The 11,976-nt window shown below is 39.9% G+C and overlaps 1 protein-coding gene across 2 annotated transcripts; it reads right to left on the reverse strand.

Moving 5' to 3' along the window:
- Nucleotides 1-726: 726 nt before the first annotated feature.
- Nucleotides 727-10,467, reverse strand: stx19 (syntaxin 19). Of its 2 annotated transcripts, none has more exons than XM_054788293.1 (5): nucleotides 10,240-10,467; nucleotides 6,732-6,984; nucleotides 6,419-6,655; nucleotides 5,901-6,113; nucleotides 727-5,593 (listed from the first exon to the last, which is right to left on the reverse strand). In XM_054788293.1, exons 2-5 carry the CDS (start codon nucleotides 6,954-6,956, stop codon nucleotides 5,357-5,359), a joined length of 912 nt encoding a protein of 303 aa, XP_054644268.1. In that variant the 5' UTR covers nucleotides 6,957-6,984; nucleotides 10,240-10,467; the 3' UTR covers nucleotides 727-5,356. The 2 variants fall into 2 exon arrangements, with proteins under 2 accessions (XP_054644268.1, XP_054644267.1); XM_054788292.1 differs by having other exon boundaries at nucleotides 6,732-7,020.
- Nucleotides 10,468-11,976: the final 1,509 nt, after the last annotated feature.

Consider the following 11,976-nt stretch of genomic DNA (forward strand, 5'->3'; position numbering starts at 1 on the left):
AAATAACATTATGAAAGTTTGGAAGCCATCTAATCAATTTCTGTGGGATTTGTTGACAGGGCAGAGTAGAACATGGAGTCAAGATCATATTTCGCGGTACAATAACTGGACCGGGCTGAGACAGCATCATCTTATTTGCTCCTAATTGCTTGTGTGCTAGTCTCACAAGGTCAAAACAATGACTTACCAGACAAAAAAAAAAATACATTATAATTATTTAAACTAAAAAATATTTGTTAGGTGGTGATATAATATATAATTGATTTAAAAATAAATAAAATATATAAATTAATAATTTATAATTTATAATAAATATATAATTTATAATAATGACAATACTTTAAAAATATATGTGTTGAAATATTTACATATATTTTCAACACATTTTTTTGCAGCTTTGCAAAAGATGAGAGAAAATGCAAGTACACATGTTCAATGTCTCATTTTCTTGCGACCCCCCCCATGCCTTTTGAGACCTGCAGAGTGAGGCTGAATCCTCAGAGACGCATTTATTCACCCGCATCTCAGTAAATTTTCACCTCAGCCCTGTCCCAATGTGTGTCACAGCTGTTTGCCTAGTCCGCCCAGCGCTGACAATTGGTTATTATAATTATTGTATATCAGCTCCCTCTACTGGTCACATCCATCTTTCTCAGACAGATAATAAGGAATTCTGTCCCCCCCCCATCATGCATTTTCTACCATACAAATCCATTTTTGACATATGACTCATTTTTTACTAAGTTTTATTTTATATGGTTTATTTTACAGCCATTGTGTTGGAATGGTTGTGTGAAGGTGGACAATATTATATCAGCAACAGTTTGAAATGTGAGCACAGACACAATTTAGCATACTCACTTGCTGCAGTAAAACCTCCTCCTAATGTCCATCATCATCACATTATTTTTCGTAATATTTGAGGGTATACAAAGCAGCCTTTTGGTCTGATGACTGGACGCCAAAGCGTCAATGAGTACACTCAATTGGCAATTATGTTAGTGAACACTGGATGGCATTGTTGCTGCTTTACAGCCTGCCGGTTTGATTACCAGTTATGCAGCACAGTATATACTATACTGTATAGTTATATCTTTGTTCCCATTTCATATTTCACTTTACATTCTTAAGATGTCTATGCTTTCTTTTTTTTAAATGTCACCCCAATCAGTGCGAGGCTGAGGAACAAGACAATCTGAGGGAAAATACGTTTCTGAAACGCCATTAAACACCAAACAGACACCCCCTGCTAGACCCAGGGGATCCTTGTAAATAACATGGTCCCTAAATAAATTGATAGGTAGCGTTTATTAGATGTCACATGAATGGTTAGCGTCTGGGAGAAAATGTCATATGAACTTATTAAAGGTCATCCCTGTCAGTCATTGTTTGTGTGTGTTAGTTTTAAGATGAAACATGTTTGAAATGTTATATTGCTTGCAAGATGTTTTTTATGTCAACAGAAAAAAGGTGCACATGACTTCACAGGTTAGCAGTTCTATTTACACCATTTACACGCTTTGGGAAATGAAGACATTGTGGTTGTCTAAATGGCAGACAAACCAGTTCTTCCCGTCTGGTATTACCACACCCACAGTACCTGTACTCAGAAACTCCAGACACCAAACAACACCTTTCATTACAGAATAGATGTTATTTTGAGTTGTTCTGTCTTTTATGTTTTATTATTATCTGACATGGGTAGCGTTCTGAACTGTATGACATCTGTACGGATTAATTAATAGTATATCATGATATGTATCGTTAGATATGCCATGTATATATAGCATAAACAATATTCAGGGTTTGTAGAGTTCTCAATTTTGATTTTTTTCATGTGGTTTTGTCATTATGACAAAAAAAAATCAACTTCTGTTGAGGACCATTATTTAGTAGTAAAGTGCTACAATCAAAGTGCTGTAGGTACAGCGTCAGCTTCAATTTTACCGCCGATGTGTTGTATATAGAATCAGTTTTCCCATATGGAAGGATGGAAATAATATATACAGTGGGGGAAATAAGCACTTGAAGCCCGGCTGATTTTTTTAAGTTCACCCCCTTACAGATGCATGAACAGTCCATGAATTTTATGGCAGGTTTATTTTAGCTGACGGAGGCCGAATTGAATACAAAAAAATCCAGTCCAGGGAAAAAAAAACATTAAATAAAAGTTGGGAATTAATTTGTATGTGATTGTATTTGTTCCGCAAGCAATACATGGCGTAGTGCTTGGTGGTTACACCCGTCGGCAAGCACGTACAGCAGACATTTCTTGTTATTGCTCACCAACGCCACCGAATTTTAAGGTCTAGAGACAAACATTAATTTTAGGGCTGCATCTAACAATTATTTTCTTAGTCGATTAATCTGAAGCTTTCAATTAATTCAATTAATGGAGTAATCGGTTAGGCCCTTGACGAACCAAATCAGTATGAACCAAACACAAACAGTTAGTGGTTTGGTCCGCAGAAAAGAGGCAAAAATGTTGATCACTGTTTTGCAAAAGTCAAAAGTGATGTGTGTGAATATCTTGTTTTGCCTAAAACCCAAATATAAAAGGTCTGCTTTCATGGATGACTCAAGCAATTTTAACAATATTCACATTTGAGAGGCTGAAATCTGAGGACATTTACATTTTTAAGCCAAAAAATGATTCATCAAATACCAAAACAGTTGTTGGTCGGATAATTGATTAATCATCAATTAATAGTTGTAATTAATCCATAACCTTTAATGTTCTCTATGTTAAAATAAACATCATAAAAAATATGGACTGTTCATTTTTTTGTAAGGTTATTACAAAATCATCACAGGATCAAGTAAGTCTTCCCCGCTGTCATAAAAGGCAATTTCTTAACATTTTAAAATTCTAAACAGCCACAATTGAAAAAAATAAGTTAATCATGTAAAAACGTAACATCAATACATCTTGTACTCACACTGTTGTGTGGCACTGAATACGTGTTTAGGCTTTATACCACTCGTACACTCGTAAAGCCTAATGTGCAACACACTCATTTATCACTATTGTCATCCTAGCCATATTGTACTGAGTTCAATTTCTGGTTCTGTGACTGCCAACACTAGACATTACTCAGGCGTTCAATGTTCAGTAAACTGGGCTGCATGAAGATGATGTTATTCATACTCAAGCCGTCGTTTCGGAGACATATTTGGACGTTACTCATGCTGTTCTACCTACCATCCATGACAAAAAAATATGAATTTGCCGGGGTGTGACATTGTTAAACAGAATGGCTAAATGAGCCTTTAGATGCTTACTGAGCTTAAGTGTCACAATTTTCTTTGCAAGGTGCATGTGGTCATACATGTGTTTGTTCCAGTTTTCTTGCGACTTCAGTCCTTATCCAAAAATGTTGCTAAAATTCTTGTACGACTGCCGGGATGTTCAACTTATTGAACTGCATCATCAGACTTTAAGCATCCATGCCTCCATAACCAGCCTGATTCAGCCAGCCCCGAGCTCCACCACGGCCTCAAAACAAGGTCCGCAGAATGAGAATCAAAAGCTCTAGCCCTCGAGCTAAGAGCCCAGACCGTCCGGCGCCACTCTTAAAGGGATAGTTTGGATTTTTTGTCATGCAAACGTGTTACTCTTTGGAACGTATATTGTTTTGAGAAGCCAAACTCTTTACTTAAGTAACCCCAATAACTAACCGGAACTATGTTTCTCATCACCGAAATTCGACCAGAAATGGGCTCACGGGACCAAGTGCGGGGTAAGTCACTGTTAGTGGACTACACTGCTGATGGGGATGTCATGCAACTTCATGTCCGAACTATCCCTTTAAGATGTTGCTCCAGCTGGCATCCGTTACGCCTCTTGATAAGCATCCATCAGCATCTGGACCAAACGTACCCCACACCTACCTATAAAATCGGCTCTTGTTTATAGCGGTTAATAGGTTCCAGACCTGACCACGATAAATGAATTTCCGCAATATAGGATTCAATGTTAATAAATGGAATATTTTCATAGGTAGAGCATAGAAAACCTATTTCTGGCCGTTTTTAACATTATTAGATCCCTGTAGACATAAAATGACAGCTATATAGTCACCTTTATACTATTATTCTTTGTTTACAACACATTGCTCAACTCTTATGCTGCAGGGACTCCAGACAGCCACTAGCTAGCGAGTTAGAGAACTAACAAGCTAGCGAGCTCACCAGTAAGCCTCAAATGTATTTCTTCTCAACTTAAGAAGCCAAAAACTTACCACTTCCACACGGAATGGGAGGGGAACCTTGTTTCACTCTAATTATGTCGGACATGCCATGGCTGATTTCATGCAGTGTTAAGGTAATGTCATGTAAGGTAATGTCTCAATATTTTCTGTCATTACTGCCGCCTATTAACCATCCATCCATCTCTGCCGCTTATCCTCACTAGGGTTGCAGGTATGCTGGAGCCTATCCCAGCTGACTTCGGGCAAGAGGCGGACTGGTCGCCAGCCAATCGCAGGGCACATATAGACAAACAACCATTCACTCTCACATTCATACCTACGGACAATTTAGAGTCGCCAATTAACCTTAACATGCATGTTTTTAGAATGTGGGAGGAAACCGGAGTACCCGGAGAAAACCCACGCACGCATGAGGAGAACATGCAAACTCAGAAACGCAGACCTTCCCGATCTGTGTGGCCAAAATGCTAACCACTTGGCCACCGTGCGGCCCCGCCTAGTAACCAGAATATTACATATCACTTGTATTTCAATATGTTTTGACTAATAATAAAGCATAGTCGACCACGAAACAGCGGTCATTTAAAAATTTATTAATTTGTAAAACAATGTGATATAGTGAGGGAGCGATAATCAACCCGCAATATTGTGGGGGGAGGACTGCATATATGCAATGTCCTTCAACTACACACAGTAGTTTTGAGCTTCAGCTGAATGTGCAATGTCTTAACATAAAAAAAAGACTGGTGCTTGTGGAAGACATTAAAAAAAAGTTCAGATCAATGGAATTTGTGATGAAGCAGTGACAGTTGCAGAGGTAGTAGTCTTGTTTGTGACCTCTATCAGTTGACAGTGAAGGTCTCCAATAAACCGCCATGTTGGTGAGGAGCACTCAGTGAACTGTCTCTTCCAATAGCAGTCACTTCACACTCTCTTCAAAGAAATAAGTGCCTCAAATACCAATTCCTGGCCTCCCCCTTAATTGTTTTCTATGCTCTGCTGAATCCGTCTTCACCATTGCTGTGTTCAACAGCAAGGATCGCAGTACCCTAACCTTCACTTTAATAGCACTTGAATCCAATGTTGTTTACTCCCAACAGGTGAGACATTTTAAATACCAGCACTCCATCCGAATTCATAAAACATCACAAGCAGCATTTCCAGGGAGGGCAGCAGCAGCAGCAGATCTGACGAAGAGGGTTCTTCTTCTTGTACCTGGCGGCCAACTTGAACTTCTCATTAGAGGCTGCCACGTAATCCTGGGTCCTTTCTACATTGGTCTGAATGTGCTCAATGTAGGTGCCTTGTTCCTCTGCAAGCATGAAAACGTCCATGAAGAGGTCCCTCAGCTCCTTCATATTGCTCTCAAGGCTCAACAACTCCTGAAAAATAAAAGCATACAGGATATTGAGATTTGACCAGTAGTAATAACACTTGAATGTTGCCTTCCATAAAAATGGGAACCCAAAAATCGGAAGTTGATGTCTGAGTTTCTACTGACAAAGTTGGAGCAATCATCAAGTGTCAATGTAGTGTGTTTTACCGACTATAAATCATAAAAACGCCTCATGAAGAGGAAAAACATACATAAGACGCGTTTACCGGCATTTATAATCAAGCGAGCATCAGAGCTTTTTTTTTGATACACAAAAAAAACGTGTTTACAGCGTTGTCTGCCATTGCTCTCACCTTGTGCCGCTGTTCGATCTCAGACAGTTGTGAGCGAGTGATTCTGGCGTCATTTAACAAGTTCTCATTGAAGACTTCCCATTTTCCTGTTGCTACCATCTCGTTCACCTCCTCTTCTGTCACATCCCTTCCTGAGACCTCCAGCTGCCGGATAATGAAGTGCTTACAGCGTTCCTGCTTTGTCAACAATCCTTCATTATACTGTCGCATTACCTGCATATAATTATAACCAAATAAAAAAAAGAGAGAGGATAAGAAAGGAAGAGGGAGGTTAATGAGAAGAAGACATTTGGGGCCCATCTTAATCTCTTCCTGTGAGCCCCAGGCAGAAAAAGAGTAATAAAGTGAATTGATTGAGTGAATTAAAGTGCTTCCCCATATTGCTTGTTACAATATTCCATACAGAAAATCAGTCTTTTTATGTTTGATTTATGGTACCCTCTTCTCATAAGCCAAAGTTTGGCTGATGTCATTAAAATGATAAAAGTTAAAAAACAAAGCAAAATGTTTTTAACGACCTGCTGGAATTGGAAGTACATGGTCGCATGCTGGGAACGTTGTATTCTTGTTGCAGCGGCGGCAGGTCCCTGCTGCTCTTCTGTTTTTTGGACCTGTTTGGAAAGAGCGTCCAGGCGTCGGTGGAGGCTCTCAGCTTGGAGCTTGATGTCCCTCGTGATGCTGCTTTCCTTCTTCATGATGCTAAAACGCCGCATAGTTGCGACCAGCACTTTCTGTTGTTGGCTGAATTTAAGCACCTGGTGGAGTAGGGTAGTGTGAAATCACGCGTTTAAACATCGTCATCATCACACACATTATCCAGGTAAACCTCACCTCTGTCTCCAGTGCGGTGATGTCATTTCGGATTTGCTGAGCTTCAGACAGGAAATTGTCAATGACTGGCTCCTCCTCAAACAGCACAGCCTCTGGTCTTATGACCCCGACCACCACAGAGTTGTCAATGTCACCCTCCTCCTCACTGGTGGGGTCAGAACTCACACTTCTTGTATCAGGAAACTCCTGAGCCCTTTCCTGTAACTCCTTCAAGCGGTCCCTCATAGTGGAGGAGTGCTCGCCAAGCTTGCCCCTTGGGGATCACAATTTGCTTCTGTCACTGAGTAGGCTGAAATGCAAATATGATAACTATTAAACCGCATTAAATTTAAATCAAGTATTTCAGTCTTCACGTGCATAATATGGTGAAATTGAAACCAGACTCTTCCTTGCTTGCGCATTCAAATGACATGGATTCTTGGTGTGTTTACGTAACAGTGGTCATCTGCACAATGCAGCCCTGCACAACCGGCGACAGTATTGTGCAGCGCGGCTCTTAAGGTGCCAGGGAGTGAAGTCTATAGCACAGCCACCATAAAATATACCTCAGGTTTCCTGATCAGTGTTTGTTTACTAAATAGAGAAAGATAATATAAATAAAATAAATTTGGTAAAAAATAAACATTCACAGTAATCCCTCACCAGTTCAATTCACTCACTCTATCACGGTTTTTCAAAAATATATTAGTAAATTATGTTCATGGTCAAGATTTTGTGGTTGAATATGGCTTATTGTTAGTTAAGAATATGCATATTTAAGCAAATTTGACTAAATGAGGTAAAATACAAATATACGGCATTCAGAAGACACATTCAAAGACGTTGTGAAATATGTAGTTTGTTCGGTGAGACACACAAGTTCACTGGAACAACAGGCTTTTATTGCAGGTTTGACTCATCTCACAACAGGCACTATAAATCCTAACACGGGCTACTGTTGTGGCCGTAACCCACAACAAGCTAAAGCTCAGCTCTGAACGCCCTACGTCAGTTCTCGTCTGCCCCCCACTTGGCTCTCCGAGGGAACACATTTACAGCAACACACACAAACACAAATCTTAGTTATGTCTTAAAAGTCTTTTCTCTCATTATGTCTACTATATTGGGTAATCCGAGTGTAAAGGTGACTATAGGGGTGTTATTTTAAAGTCTAGATGGCTGTAATTATGTTAAAAAACATATTTAGAAGGTCAGAAACAGGATTTATGTGCTCTTATTACGAAAATATTAGATTTATAGATAAGGAATTACTACTGCTACTACTTTTACTACTTTGCGGAAATTTATTTATCACGGTCACGCCACTGTTTGTTTTGTTTCTGCAGTGATTCAATGACAAATGAGCTATGGTCCCCAGATGGTCCCTGGGCCGCATTTCGGGCACCCCTACTTTTGTGGCGTCTGCTCTATGAGCAAACTACAACTCTTTTTGAATTGTTGGCTCAGTGTCGTGGTTGAGGGAAGGGGGGCTGCGTTACAACAGTCAGTCCTAACAAACAGCGTTTTTTGGAGGTGCACATCTATGGAGTTACATTTGTGCCTTAATTTTGAGGTTTTTGAGCCACATTAACGTGCAGTGCTGCGGGGCGAGGCGAGCCGGTGTACGTGTGTGCACTCATGGTACCTCCGGTCGGGTTTTGGGGGCTGGGCTCCTGGCTGGAGCTTGCGGGTTGCGAGCCTGGAGAGCAGCAAGTCGTACGGGTGTGTTCAGTGGTCAAAATGCATGTCTGTTGGTCACTCTCCGGGAGGGGAGGGCACTGATGTAATAATATATTTTTTTTCCAATATCCTAATTTTTTTTTTTTTTTTCTTATATTCAATTGACCAACCAAGTCCCAAAGATTGACTGGTGGCTCTTGATCAACCCCCCGGTGATCTCTGGTGTATGTGTTGTTTTTCAACCAAACTAAATATCCCTTTTCCAGCATCTTTGTAAATGCCAAGGAAAAAGGAACCAGGAAAAATCTCATGAACTACATAACACAGATTTGCCGTGCGATTGTCTGGCAAGTGCCCAAGTCAGCTCAGCTTCAGCTTGACTGTGACCCTGAACACGATAAGCAGTAAAAAAATTAAAACGTGTTACTCTTTACTAAAAAATCTGAAGAATGGTGATACAGTATTTGCCAAAGCTGAAGTCAACAGAGGAGGTCCTCAAGATTCAGATAACCATTCAGTCACATTTTCTTAACTGCTTTCATGCAGTGCATTAAATTCAGTTAGGCATGAACCTGACTTATTTATACTTATAGCAATTGTGGATGTTGAAAATTGGAGAATTCCTCAGTTTTTATTGAGCAGCTAATATACTGAATAATGAATATATACAGTCGTCCCTTGCCATTTTGTACTTCAAATTTCATAGCTTCACTCTATCATGTTTTTTTCTTCTAAAATATAATAATTAATAATTGCTGTGTTGTGGTTGACTATGGCCTACTATTTGTCAAAAAATATGCTTATTGAAGCAAATTGTATGTATTTTTATCCTAAATTAAGCATTTTCAAGCATAAAAATGACTACATGAACTAAAATGCAAATATAAGGCATTCATAAGACGCATTCAAAGGCATTGTAGTGTCCTACACTGGTCACTAGGTGTCAGGAATGTTGCATTGATGAGGCAATAGTCACTTCGGGAAGTACTGTACAGAAACCAGAAGCAAAAATGAAAGAACAAAAATGCTAACACGTGTGGGACTATATTATGTCTACTATATTGGGTAATACAAGTGTAAAGGTGACTATAGGGGTGTTATTTCATGTTTAGAGGGCTCTAATGTTATAAAACCGTATTTAGAAGGTTTGTACAAAGGTTTTCTACGCTCTAGCTATGAAAATATTCGATTTATGAATGAGGAATCATACTTTGCAGAAATTCACTGATCACAGTCAGGTCTGGACCCAATTAATCAGATTACTGTACAACATTCTCACTCATTCCTCACTAAGACAACAAGCGTATCAACACATGGCCATGAAGCTAATAACGCACTTGGTTTGACGTAAAGGGAATTTTGTGAATGCCAATGTAGGATTCTGTCCAAATAGTTCTGCTTAGAATATGTAAACAAAAGATAATGTTTGTGTCCTTTCTAAGATTACCAAAGCTTAACGATAACAGTGTCATTTTGAAGTGAACATATCCTTTCTCTTCATTTCCTTTCCTCTTTTTCTGTCGCGCTAACTGCCTGACCCTGAAGAGCTGATTTAAAAAATTACTGAGAGGATTTGGAAGCACATTCTCCAGTGTTTAACCTAAAATCCTTGAAGGAAGTGAAACGGGGCTTGTAGCGCTCAAGCATGTCTCTTCTGACCAAACACTGCGTTCTGTAAAACCACAGCTTCCTTGTATCATTTATTCCTTTTTTTACATCACTAATGCACATTCCTAATCTCCACAATCGTGGAAGATAATTTAATTTTTTTTAAATCTTGTTTTTATACTTTCTTCTGTCAGTTAATCCCCAGACGTTGCGTATATGTAAACAAGTAACTTGTATTTACCGTTATGCTCTCAGTATTCCATCTGAAGATCTTAGATGAGTCGTCCGATCCATATTTGTCCAAGAGTATAATCCACAGAAGACACTGGTTGGCATCAGGTCATATTCAGATGTAACTTTTATCCGTTGTTAGAAACATGTCTGAATCCCCTGCAGCCACCAGCTGCTCATAGAGAAAGTTCTACTCACAAGCCAGGGAACTTTTGAGGAAGTCTTTCCCAAGCACCTCCCTTCCTCTGTTGAGGAAGGCCTGGATATAGCCACTGGGAAAGGGGCAGACAGCAGGCTTATTTGCTTATCTAAAGAAATGCCAGATGACGTCATCGCCTTCAGTTAATGAAAGGGAAGAGATAGAACGGAGAGGAAGAGGATCTCAAAAACCCTCCCCTTATTTCTGCTCAGGTAAATAGAGCAGAGCAAATAGAAGTGTATTGTGTACTTTGCTGGGGCCAAACAATAGGACTTACGTGTCAACCAGTGCATTAGGTTTCTAAAGCATCCAAGTTTATTTCGATGTGAAATGTGTGAGTTCACGGGATAAGCCCTCCAGGTCTGGGGTATTGTACTCCTTGGGCCCCAGTAAGTCCACTGAGTACTTTTGACAGATTTCAACTGACAAGCTCCCAAAAACTTGGGCGCCTTTTTCAGGACGGGAAGCGACACACTCGGCTAAGCCGCTTGAAGTATGGTGTCATGAGGGAGTTTGTGGATGAGACAAGTTTGGGGAGGTCAACAGTTCAGTCTGGGTCATTTTAAACTTTGAAGGCTGGATGCAATATTTCTGTTTTTTTTTTGTTTTTTTTTGTACAGCCATAATATTTCAGCAGCTATACTGTTGGTGAAATACGCCTCTAACGCTGAACGCAAGGTTGGAGAGTCATATATTTAATTAACCTTTATGCATATTTTAAAGTGAGTCTAACGCATAACTTACACTACAGTATGGTTGGGTTAATTGATTCATTTTTCCAGCTCAGTATGGACCAATTAAAGCTTTACAAGTTTGGAAATTCTCATTCAGTTGCTCAGTTTATTTCTAGTGGGTGGCAGTGTTTGGCTGCGGTATGACAATTAAAAGACACATTAAACATATGATGACTCCGCCAAATGATGTTGGTGATTATTAATTTTCACTGTACCTCTGTGCGCATAATAAGGCTGCAGTGGTGTGTTAACGGTGAGGCATTCATCCCTGAAGGCAAGATATTATGACAACAAAGCAAAACCGGTTTTCCGAGTTTCAGAATCCACCCTCATCAGCATCAAGACTTTCTATACCTGAAACTGTTTCCTTAAGCCATCAGTTGTCATCATTTATATTTCTTCATCTTTAAGTCGCTTATTAAGATTTCTTTAAGGCAGTCCTTGATAAACCTGTGGGTGTGGGTTCATTCTGGATCCAAGCCTCAGTATTTCTTTTTGTCAAAGTAAAATTCCCAAAGACTGCCTAGCATTGTCAGTGAACAAAAGTGAAAGTTAAAGTGGAAATGAAATAAAGCATTGTCAGATGCTCAGTGCATGCCTTCTCCAAGCTGCTGAAATGTGGCAACCATCCATCCATCCGTCTATCCATCCATCCAGTTTCTTCCACTTATCCGGGTATGGCTCGCCCAAGCAGCAGTCTCAGTAGAGCATGCCTCACCCGGGAGGCTTCCAGGAGGCATCTGGACTCGGTGACCGAGCCACCTCGACTGGCTTGTCTCAATGTGAAGAAGCAGTGGCTCGACTCTGAGCTCCT

This window comes from Dunckerocampus dactyliophorus, chromosome 9 (assembly GCF_027744805.1).
Source record: "Dunckerocampus dactyliophorus isolate RoL2022-P2 chromosome 9, RoL_Ddac_1.1, whole genome shotgun sequence".
NCBI classification, from domain to species: domain Eukaryota; kingdom Metazoa; phylum Chordata; class Actinopteri; order Syngnathiformes; family Syngnathidae; genus Dunckerocampus; species Dunckerocampus dactyliophorus.

Coding starts and splice junctions, on each gene's coding strand:
- stx19 (XM_054788293.1), bottom strand. CDS start 6,956: ATGAGGGACCGCTTGAAGGAGTTACAGGAAAGGGCTCAGGAGTTTCCT. Junction 6,656..6,731: donor TCACCGCACTGGAGACAGAG/GTGAGGTTTACC, acceptor CTACTCCACCAG/GTGCTTAAATTCAGCCAACA. Junction 5,594..5,900: donor AGATCGAACAGCGGCACAAG/GTGAGAGCAATG, acceptor TTTATTTTTCAG/GAGTTGTTGAGCCTTGAGAG.